Source organism: Fulmarus glacialis, unplaced genomic scaffold, assembly GCF_000690835.1.
Source record: "Fulmarus glacialis isolate BGI_N327 unplaced genomic scaffold, ASM69083v1 scaffold599, whole genome shotgun sequence".
NCBI lineage: Eukaryota > Metazoa > Chordata > Aves > Procellariiformes > Procellariidae > Fulmarus > Fulmarus glacialis.
Window position 1 is genome coordinate 41,054 of NW_009233618.1, and position 12,076 is coordinate 53,129.

Sequence of the window (12,076 nt, forward strand, 5' to 3'; positions counted from 1 at the left end):
TATTTAACTTATTTAAATGGATTTATTTTGGTGTCAAAATATATTATACCATGAACTGCTGGATGCAACTGTTCTGTCAAATTCTGTGCACCTGGTATGGTCTCTGTCACTGCTGTAAGTCTGCCCGAGTTCGGGATTGAGCAGAAAGTGATGAAGAACCTGCAGAGCCAAACTAGATTTGATCTTAAGATGCTCACTTTGCTCTCAGTAAAAGCAGCGGGTCTTGAAGCAACGCAGCGTTTCCAGGGAGCTCCTGTGGGCTGGTGCTCAATGATCTGCTGCTCCGAACATGCCTCAGTCCAGGATGAAATGATGGATGCTTCAAGCTCCTCTGAGTTCTCTGAGCACATCAGACTTCCTCGCACGCACGTGTGCATGCGTGTGTGCGTGCATGTGTGCGCCACTCACCATCCCCATGGAGGAAAACCAAGCAGCCGCGCTAGGTACATGATGCGGCAGTCCCTCACTGTGCCCTTTAGACATAGCCTTCATGGCAGACGTGGTTGCCGTTGATAAGGCTGAAGGTGGCCAGGGAATGGTTGGTGCTCTTGAGGGAGGTCATTCGTGTGGTGCTCCTGGCCATGCTCTGGGAGCGGATGAGGAGGCGAGCTCTGCAGCAGAACAGCTGGTTGTTGAACTGTTTCCGAAAGCTCTTGCTGAGCAAGTAGAGAGCAAACGGGTTGACACAAGAGTTAGTGAATGCCAGGATCCGAGCGCAGATGCTGGCAATGAAGTGCAGCACTGAGGTGTCCACCTCTGAGTAGTGGTAGGACCGGTATAAATAGATGATGTGAGTGGGAAGCCAGCAGAAGGCAAAGAGGCACACAAAGACCAGTACTGTCCTGGCCAGGCGCTTACGGGATTCAATCTGGAAGAAGAAAGAGAAATGCAGATAGCAGCTATTCCTAGCTCAGATTTTTCTAACTGAAAAGCTGTTTTTCCCGGTGCTGCAGCTTTGGGGCTAGCACGTGACAGGCGGCACGGCCAGAGCAGGGCAACCCGGACCTCAGGTGAACGCAGAGTCAAGAACCTTCTTGTCTCTCATCAATCCCCTTCCCCTAAAAACAAATAATTCTGAAAATTTATTACATAAGGAAGTAGTCTTTCCTTTCCTGTTTAGAAATAAAACTCCAATGGTTTGTCACTTTGTAAAATCCCAGCTCAGGCAACAAAAGTGCTGACACCTGCATTAGTTATTCACACATAATATATATGATCTTATGTAATTTATATATATTAACTTATTATTATTACTATTATTATTAATTACTACTATTATTAATTATGGGGTAGGGGTCTGGGATATTTCACAGAGACCATAGGCAGGACTTTCTGCCTTGGGGCCATGTGGCATATGTACACAAAAGTGCTGCCAACTGTTCACGGCCCTTAGAGACCAAGTGCAGCACTCGGAGGCCAAAGGAGCCAGAGAAACCGAGAGAGGAAATTCTGTACTTAGAGAAACACCGAGGCAGCGGCGAGGTGGACCCTTCATCTGAAAGAGCTGGGGCCACGAGGAGAAGGCAGATGTAGGTGGTGAACAGATGGATGACCACCTCTCTTAGCCCAATTTGAGCTTTGTCAGGGAAAGGTGCTTTTACAATGTCAGCTAGCACACAGTATAACCTTCATGCAGACAAGCCACACTTTTGTTTTACTTACGTGTACAGGCTTGGAGTCAACCCAAAGGTATTGCTTAACCAAGGGGAGCTGAGTTAAACTGTACCTTGCCTTTCGTCCACCAGTGCTGCACGCTAAGATAAGAATGCCACTGAAAAACACATCTTTCTTCCTAATGAAGACAAAAGCCGTGACTCACTCAAAAGGAGAGGACAGACAGAGTTGCCCAGAAAGACCTGCTAAAAAACCCTACTGCCTGAGAGAGCTTGTGCAGCCAGAGGTTTGCAGGCACGGAAAGTGTAACACCATTGACTTTTCAGGACTTCATAATGTTCTCCTCTCCAGTAATCCCTGCACCTCTTCCCAGGCACTCTGAGGGAATTTGTTGCCACCCGCTCCCTGTATCTGAATATGACCTGAGTGGCCTGAAACTTCCCCTGGCCCCGCTGCCCTTGCTCCTGCCCTGGTGCGGCCGCGGTGCCTGGCCAGGCTCCCGGGACACTTCCCCGTCCTCACTCCCCTTCCGAGCTGCACAGGTAAATCAAAACTGAGCAGCTCACACAGGCTGATCTTTTCTTAGGACAGCTGCAAGCAGGGAGTAGGCAGGAGAGATCTGACAAGCCCATTTTGACTTTATTTTGTGCCCCTTTAACGGCACCAACTGCAAATCAGCCACTGAGCTTAGGAAGGATTGACATGTACCAGATGATAATGTCTCCAGAGAGCAGGCCAAAAATTAAATCCTTTGAGAAAGGGCTCTCCTTGGCTAAACCATATATTCTTTTTAAACGTATCCTTAATTCGATATAGGGCTATTGAGGCCACATCTGCACTATAAAGAAAGGAAGCAACGCAATAAAGAAATCGATACCAGTTATCTCAGATGGAGACCTATAGCTCCTGAATGCACTGCAGGACGGGAATGATGGACTGACGGTGCTAGACTGCAGCCTGGCCTTTTGCTTTCTTTAGAGTTCTCTCCCCGAAACCAAAGGGGGAAAGAGCTGCTTTTACTACTCACTTTATTGTCACTAATCAAAACAGTCATCGAATCAGCAGAAAAATGGCCTGCAGGGGAGAAAGATTTACGCACATTCAGAAGGGGAAAAGGATAAGGATTTCAGGGATGGCACATCATTTAATGGGCAGAAAATACAGCTTTCCAGCCCTGCTGTTTCACCTTAGCACCTGAAGGCTACGTGAGATGATTGCGTTAGGCCAGCCTAAGGTGCAGATGTCAGCTGGGTGCAATTATATGGATGTTTGTTCAGCTGAAGAATAGCTTGTGTCAGTTTAGCTTAGGTTGAAGCACACCTCAGTTGAAAGGAAGAAGTAAGGTAAATAAGGTAAATATGTCAAGGTAAATAAGTTGTTTAGAAACAAGTTACCCTACTGTTGCTTTCTCACTTGGACAGCCTAAGGCTCATATGCATTCAAATTTAAGCAGTGACCCAAAATACCCAGTTGCTCATGCAGGATTTGGATTTCCACCTGGAGATGACTCTTTTTCTCTCCAGTTGCTTACAACAGGAGCAGCCAAGAGGAAACAGTCTCCAGTTGAAAGGCTGGAGTTAGGTTGGCCAAATCCTGGCTAAATCCTCTCACTTGGTTCAGGACTCGCACATTTTCAGCCACATATTTTCAACCAGAGCATGAAACTCACTTGAAATACATAGTCCCAACTGAGCCAGCCCAACCGTGAGCTCTGCGGTGGGAGAGTTTGGGGAGTTTTATAAAAACCCCCACTCGCTAACAGAAGTAACTCTGCTTTCAAGGATACAAAAGGAAGGTTAAAAACCTGCATTATTCCAGAGCAAATGGCCTGCTTATATAAATCAAAGACTGTCTTAAGGTGAAACCTGAGGCTATCAGCTACTGGACCAGAAGAAGATTGACCAGTCTGGCTTGCTAGAGGGCAAATAACAGGTGGACAGGTTACTCTGTCCAACACCAGTCCCCTCCAGAGACCCTAGAAAAAGAAGCATTTTTAGAATGACAATTATAATGACCCAAAGGGTTTAAGGGAAAAAGCCAGGACTCTCCTCTTCTCCTGAGATTCCACACCACAAAGATCACACCATCCACAAGGCACGTAACTTCAGCGCATCTGTGAGGACCCGAGGCTGTCCTGCTCTGTCCTCCTTCCTGGGGACCCTGCGCCCACCACTGTCCTCCTCTGGTCTCCACTCCCCCAGTCCCTCTCTAGCCTGTACTGGTTTCTCAACATGCCACAGCACCAGCGGACAAGAGCTGGAGCCGTGGTGAGGGCAGGAGGCATCGCCGCTCTTGCGGAGCAGCCATGCGCCTCCCGCCCTGACCGACTGGTGCTCCTGGCTTCCCCTGCCTCCACTCCTCCATTGCTATATCCTATTTGCTTTTTAGTCCTGAGGACCAAATTACAGAGCCAGCATTTCCCTCTGTGTGAAGAGGGACCTCTTCGCGGAGCAAGGCTTTGTCCAAGATCCTTTCTCTGACAAAGCAACTTTGAGAAGTTTTGATTTTCTGCTGTGTCACTCCTCAGCTTCAATCCCCAAACACCGTCCCCAGCTCTGCAAATATCTGCCCAGGCTTTGGCATGGGTCTCCTGCTGTGTTTGCCATGGTAACCACCCTGCCAAAGTCTCTGACCTTAGAAACACGAGAAGATGCTTTAACTGTTTAGTGCTGTGCCATGGCTTGTTTCAGCCATTTTAATTCTTGTAGCCCACCTAATCTATTAAAATTGGCACAACAGACGCAGTCTGACCCAGTGTATATTTCCCTCAATGCGCACTCTTTACTTCCAGATTCATGGGGAATGTGGATTTTTGAAGAAAGCCAAGTCTCTACCTGTTTCCTCACGTGCACGTTTCCTTCCACAGGGATGTTGTAAGCGCTCCGGATCAAATTCTTAGCAATGAAATAATAATATACTGAAATGACAGATAGGGGAATGATATAAAAGATCAGAAATGATGCCATTGAGTGAATTTTGGGATGCAGCCCATCAGAATGCGGGTAAGGAGCACAACTGATGAAGGTTTTATTAGTCCCTTTGTCATGGAAAGGGTGCAGATCAGAAAACACTGCTTCAGGGATGGCAAGCAACATGGATACAATCCAGATTATAGCAGCTCTCACACAAATCTTCATCAGTGCATGGGATGCTTGGATCTCCATTGGCCTTACTATAGCTTTATACCTAAAAAAAAAAAAAAAAAAAAATTATTGACCTCAACACTCAGGCATTGTATTCTTGCTCGTCCCTTCCATTTAAAAAAAAACCCAAACAAAATCCTTCTTTACTCAAGACTGTGATTTTTTTTTCTGGTGTTTTAAATTTCAATGTTTTCAATAGATTTCTCATTTTAAACCAGAGCCAACTGTCATGGGTCCATTCAGTTTCATGTGTATTGATTCTGAGTTCATTTAATTTGTAATCGACCCAACAAAGCACAATGCTGCCTGACATTAATATATGTGTGTCCAAATAGCATTAACATAGGAAGTGCAATCACGGACTTCTCTTCAAAAGCATACAACAGTTTACACCCCTTCACAGAATAGTGTTGAAGGAAACTGGATTGAGGTTTTGCCACATATTTCATTTTGAGCTGTAAGTACGCTGACCTCCTGCAAGCCAAGTCTTATGTTTTCTCAAGCTACAAAGAGCTTGTTGCCCGTTTTAATTGCTGTTTGGTGGTGTAGTTAGCGATTAAGAGCTGTCCATAACTCAATGCACCCAGGCTAAGTAGCCAGAGCTGCTGACTGGTTTTCTTGAAGAAAAAAAAATACTATCGCTTGCTATGCTAGATATGTGGAAGCTTTTTTTTGATTTGCAATTTTGTCTTTCATTATTTCAGCCTTTCAGAAAATTGTACTTTAGAATCCAAGAAAATGAAAGAAGCAAACTTATTTCAATGTGATGTGTGTAATGAGAGGATCGGAAAACAGAAGAGCTTCGTATCTGCTGGAGCCCTGCTCTGGCAGGAACGTACACTCCAAGTAAATCACAATTCACATACGCGTATAAGGAACACAGTAGAATCAAAAAAAATAATTAGGAAAGAATATCTACAGGTTTCATCAGAAGTTATTATTTAGGGTCATTATCATAACAATTACAGTCTGTTGGATATTTTTTCCAGGGTCTACCTCACACTGCCCACGGCCCATTTGGTCCCTTCGTCACTGTCAGCTCTCTGGGGATTGATGGGTGCCTGGGTCCTAGGCTGTCCCAGCCCACTTTTGGCATGGTGGGGTACATCCCCCATTCCCATGTGCCTGCTCCAGAGTCTGCTTCTAATCTCCTACCAGGATCCCAGCTTGTTCAGCCAGCCGAATTGCTACTGGGGAGGGAGCACAGGTAGCGAGAATAAGACCCTGCCTGAGACCAGGGAGCACGTAGCAGGGTCCATCCGCCTGGCAGCCCAAACCAGGGACACTTCATGTACACAATTGATTCCCCACATACTGTAGCCTGTGTTAACCTAAAGCTCAGCATTTCAGAGAGGACTCTATCAGTCCTGCACTGTTTAAACTGGGTAATTGCCTTATTTGCAGGATAAGCACACGTTCAATTTCTAGTTATAAGCAATAGCCAGTTCAGCATACCTACCCTTTCCTTCTATGTAAGCATGTATGTGTATATGTGTGTACATCTGTATGTGTGTATTTTATATACATACACATATACTTATATGCATATATTTTATACATATGCACGTATATACATGTATACATGAGTACATGCATACTTACATTTACATTTATTTGTATTTATTTTTATAAAGACTGTATCTGGACATCTCATCATTTGCAGATGTTTCTTCATACAAGCCCACAGGTGTCTTGTGTAGATGATGTTTCCTTTAATGGACTGCAAACACCTTGCTCAATAGTCTTCTGTTGAACCACTCATTCTCCAAGCTCTCCAGCTCCCCTTTATTCCCGCTATACAGCTGCAGCAGCCAGACACAGTATTTTTCAGGCTTGCTTAGCACCTCTTTAACTTGCACTCTGAAGCTGGGGATTACGCGGTGTCATACTACAAAGCACAATCTTCCAGTGCAAGCTCATCATCTCAGGTGAGGAAAATCACTGCACTTAAATATGATGTTACGACTATTGCAGTAATAAAAGGGAAGAGCTAGGCAGATTACTAAAACAATGTAGCTGAAACAACTCAATTTATAGTCCGATTCACCAGTTATAAATTATTGACAGAAACACTAGCTACTGAACATCTTCAGTAAACCCTAGGGAAGATAAATGCAAAAGGAAATTAATTACATATCAAGGTATTAATAAATTTAGTAAATTCAAAGGTATTTCAGCAGGTGCTTATTGTATGCTTATCAAAATAGTATGTTAGCATAATTGTTTCAGGGATTTTCTTACATAATATAGCCAGCTGAGACAATATTTTCCAGCATTAATTTCCAGTAACATGAATGAATTGAAGAATACAGAGAAAGACAGATTCTGTTTTATTTTTATTAACATTAATAGAGTAGGGAGAGTCAGAAAATGAATCTATTTTAAGTTATTAGTACATTTTAATTAGAGATGGCATTCCAAACAATATAATTTTGAAAGAACATAACTAGAAATGGCTAGGAATGCTGGCACTGATTATGAGGCATTTACTCTATTTTTTAAAGCCTGCTACAGCAGATATGAAAGAAGATCCGAGTGATGGTTTGCTTGCGAGGGGCTCAGTGTAGACCCAAATCATGAGGTCAAAAGCACAAAAAGATAAAACAGAAAAAACAAAGATAGAAAATACGTTTTGAAATGGTAAGTTCTCAGATGTAGGAACACAAGTAGATGTTTTCTTAAGAGCCTGACAACTGAATCAAATTATTTTGCTGACTATCTGCATGACTTCTTTGACGGTGGGCTAATTTATTCAGAAATCTTCAGTAATCTATGTTATCCTCTGAGTATGAATGCTTAATTGATCAGTATTGATCTGGTGGGAGTCTCCATTTCCAGTCTCCTTGCCGATGCCTCGATGGGTCTCCCCGCCGATGCCTCGATGGGTCTCCCCGCAGCTTGCGTCTCAGCAGCTCTACTCTCCCACGCCAGCTTGGGTTCTGGACAGGGGCACGCACAAGCCATCGGACCCCCGGGCTGGGCTTGGGCTGGGAGACCACTGGACGGTGTGTCTGTGGTCGGTGTTCAGGGAGTGAAAAAGCTGCACCTCCTGGTTGGTTTCTGAGTGGGGCTCAGAGGGTCCTTCACTCCTTTACTTTTCCACACCACTTTCCTGATAGGGTCAACCCTGGATTTTATAATTTATTTGACATTTCTGAAGAACTTCAGCAAGGTAGGCTAGATTTGAGCAGCAGCGGGTCCTGTTTTTCAGCATCTGTATTTCTAACTTGTGTGTCAAATATTATTTCAAGCTTTCCAGAGCTTTGTCCTCTGCAACTTCTTTTTCAATGAGTTAGCTTGAGGTACATAACTTTCCCATAATTAACATCCAGCATTTCAATAATCCAATCCGTTTTGAAGGGGACGTTGATGAATATGCCTGTATACCTCAGTGGAGACATGGACCGAGGTGGCCAGCTGAGTGAGCCCTCACGCAAAGGTCTTACAACAGTGTTATTTTCAACCCATGCAGTACCACAGGCTCTGAGAGTATGTGTGACATTGCATGCTCAGCTTGTCTTCAGGACATCCAGGCGTGGCCCTGGCTTTATCACCTCTGCTTGCTCTCACATTAAGTCTCTAATTATTGTTTGATATCACTTTTTTTCAGCTGAACTCCTTTCCTGGCCTGCTTTTAAAGAAATTTTTGAAAAAGATTAAAAACCAGAGGTATGATTCATGTCCTACAACAAAGGCCAAAACTTAAAAAGAAAAATATGCCTTCTGAAGATTCAGTTGAATAAAAAATGATACAGTCAAGAACTTGTGTCAACTCCAATCTCTCTCCAGTTGTCAAACGGCCCAGATGAAAATGACTAGGTTGCTGATCTGATAGGAAATATGAAAGAGACGCTGACCTTTGCTACTGCTCAGTCTTTGAACTTTTTTGTTCCCACTGCGCTTGTGAAGCAGCAACCCGCCTCGTGCACAGCAGCTACCAATGACCTTCTGGCCAGAATGGATGCCAGTGATCGCTGTGTCTTGCAGTCTCGTTCAAAGAAGCCCGCACAAAGAAATTACACATGGGGCTATCCTGAGTGCAATTATTAGAATCACAGTTCATGAGGCACCCTGTAGGGCAATCCTCCCCTCCACTGGCCACAGTGGTTCCAGTGCCGTCCCTCTTCTCCAGATCAGTCTCCAGGCCTCCAAGAGGAGCCTGGTGAGAGGGTTGCTTCAACCCAGAATGCCAGAATTCAGTAACATATAATGCATGATCACTTCTTAACCTAATCCCCAAAATTCATTGGGGATTGGTAGGAGCCCACAGAGTGCGTGCCTCTCCATTGAATCCTGGAAAATGTCTTATACGCGTCTCTTAGGACCTCTACCGTGCTCATTGAATAATTGTTTCTCACAATCAAAACTACTGAAATGACCATCAACTGCTAAAATGTGACACACACACGGTTTTTCTGTGGTAAATACTTCTCCCACTGAGGTTAATATACCAGGGAAACTGGAAAACTGTGTCATTATCCTGGTGTTAATAATAACGTAACTAACAATAACACCATCTAATGTGTTCTAAAACTTTGACTATGCAAACATTGGTTAGCACTTAGCCCCAAAGCCTCAACACAGAAGTAGTTTATCATGAAAAAGACAGTTACAGATATACTCTCCAAAGACACAGATCAAAATAAGGCCCCAAATGGATGTCAAAGTTTCCTAGATGCAGCTTCTCTGCTGGTGCAAAAAAATTTAGCCATCTCAACTAAATTTTTTTGCTCCTCAGCTGAGCCAACAAAATACACACCAACTGAAGTATAAACAGACTTTGCCCTTAAAGCCGTATTGCCTATATGTTCCTAAGCACAGAGATATGAAAGGTTACAATTTTGCTCTCACAATGGGGAAGAAAGGGGCTTATCCCTGAGGCAGCAGCTCCAGTGCATCCCTCATGTCTTTTTTTCCTGTCACCTTCATCCACTGACTTGGGCCTGTTACAACAGCCACAAAAATTAAATTAAAACAACTAAAGCATGGGAGGAAAACCAGATGATTCCCTTGGATTTTAAATTAATTTAGCTCCATATGTCTTACTGTCTGTTTTTTGGGTTTTTTTTAGAGAGGAAAAAAAAATGTGTGGGGAAGCTGTGCTGTAGGCAACCTTAGCTTGCTTTCTTCTTTTATGATTGTTTTGTATTAATGCCTTTCCCTCTTCCCTTATGTTAGCAATTAAAACTAATATAGGTGGCCCATACAACAGCCCTCATTGTATATCTGGTAGGTATGGGGTGTGAAAAAAGGGACAGCTTTTTTAAGCTGGGAGATACCACCTTCTGCAGTGTCTTTACAAGTGGTAGGTCGGTAGATCTTAATTTCAGCCAAAATAACTTGTGTCCTCTGCAATTTCTGCCAGTGGCAATGGGAAAGAAACATCCCTCCCTCACAGCAGTGAGGGCGGCTGGTCACACGGGTAGGTGACTGTCAGAGATGTTCCTGGTGACCGAATATGACAGCAAGAATTGTATAGCAGCTATGTGCTGGCCACTACATCCCTCTCATCTGTTCAATTTGACTCAATAAGAGGCACTAAGTTGCTTTCAAAACTCTTTCTCCCTTACTTTTTTCAGCAGTAGGAGTGTAGCAAGAGAAAATGGCTGAAATAGGCTCTGCCACAGAGTACTGCCCTTTTTTGTTACAGCCCTTCCAAACATTCTGATCTTCCTGCAGCTGAACCTCATGCTTGCAAGAAATATATGAAGAGAAAAAAATTCCTCCCTATCCTTCCTACAGGGAAATGGGACACTGCCCCTCCAAAATGAATTTGAAGGAGTACTTTGGAGTCAAGGAAAGTTTCCTCTAAATAATATCATCCATTACTACGTCCTACAGTGTTTACATAAAAAGATCCTGGGCCCCACCCCTGAATTTATATAATGGTTTAAAAAAACAAGTGCATTAAAACCTGTTCAAATAAAATTTCAGAAGGCTTGCCCGCCCTTGCTTCATTACCAACCCCACTGTTTAGACTTTATCAGGCTGGCTGAAAGATCTGCTGTATTGCTGCTGTTTTTTCTCTGGAGTGAGAAATCCACTTACAGACTTTTGAATCTGTTTAAACTGAGCTCTATTTTGAGATGTTGGGCTAATGTGAACCTGAAACTTAAATAAAAGAGCAGGGGTTAGTTGGAATGGACTGATGTCTTACAAAGATAATAATGTAAATTACTGTGAAGTGAAAACACTGAGTTCTTCCCAGCTCTAGAAAATGAGCGCCTGAAATTGCAACCACTTCCTATAGTAATGATGAAAGAACTGCCTCTCAGTCAGCACATCCCCCTATTTCTTCTGTTCCCACCTGTAACCGAAAGAGGGAGAAAAGATGCGCAATTCACAGTTCCTCTGATCCCCAGTCATCTGTTCCTATTTAGAAGCTTAATGTGCGCACATTGATTTGGTCTTTGCCCATGAAGAGACTGAACGAAAGTCTTCTCATTAGAATTTTGTAATTGTGTTCTACTAGTATCACATTATTGTTTTGCCCACATAATATGAAGGACTGGCTCAATTACCATGCAACAAGCCTCAAGCAACAGAGAAAAAGTTGATGCTACGCAAAGACTGCATAAATGAAACATGTAGCATTGTTGAGTGTGAAGCTCCACTTGGAAAGCAAAGCAAAGTCTTACTAAGAAGAAATTTATGAGAAATGTAATGCCCCAAACTTTCTTTATTGTTTCCACCATGAGTGCTAAGAATATTTATAGCTCTGAAGACAAATAATTCAATAAATCCACAAAATTGCTACACTGTCTAACCCATCAACACATTCTGACAGTCTATTCTGGGTCTATCTGCTTTCTGCATACTTAGTTAAGATTATCATTATTGTGCTTAATTCTTGGCTGAACATCTGCTATTAAAACCTGTACTTTAGTAATCTGCATATGGGCACAAAGACATCTCTAATGGGCTAGTCTTACATACATTGGCAGGTACTGCCTACTTTGTCTCTCTTTTTATTAATTAACATTTAAATGGAAAGAAAAAGGAGGCATTGATGGAAGTGGCATAGTTCTCACTTTTTGAAGCGTGTGTTCAAATTTCAGTCTGTATACCTGCATACTGCTGCATCATCCTGGAATCTGGAGGAATGGGAATTTCAGTCCAGGAATGACTAAGGTCAAAATTGAGATAGAGTGTTTTAGAGACTATTGAACTGCACTACGCATTGGGGAAGGAGAGCTTAAATAGTAACCATCCGATAGTGACTGTGCTATTCTTAACCACGACCATCTAGAGCATAAAATATTTCAGAAATTAACCATACATATGGAAAACAATGGATGTAAAGGTTACTGCAGGAAAGA

The 12,076-nt window shown here is 43.1% G+C and overlaps 1 protein-coding gene across 1 annotated transcript in view; it reads right to left on the reverse strand.

Moving 5' to 3' along the window:
- Positions 1-475: 475 nt before the first annotated feature.
- The window catches only part of GRPR (gastrin-releasing peptide receptor), a 22,723-nt gene continuing 11,122 nt past the window's right edge, over positions 476-12,076 (reverse strand). Inside the window, exons 2-3 of the mRNA XM_009585360.1 lie at positions 4,449-4,800; positions 476-868 (exon numbers count right to left, since the gene is read on the reverse strand). Of these exons, the coding sequence (XP_009583655.1) occupies positions 476-868; positions 4,449-4,800 (745 nt within the window). The remainder of the gene's footprint in view (positions 869-4,448; positions 4,801-12,076) is intronic.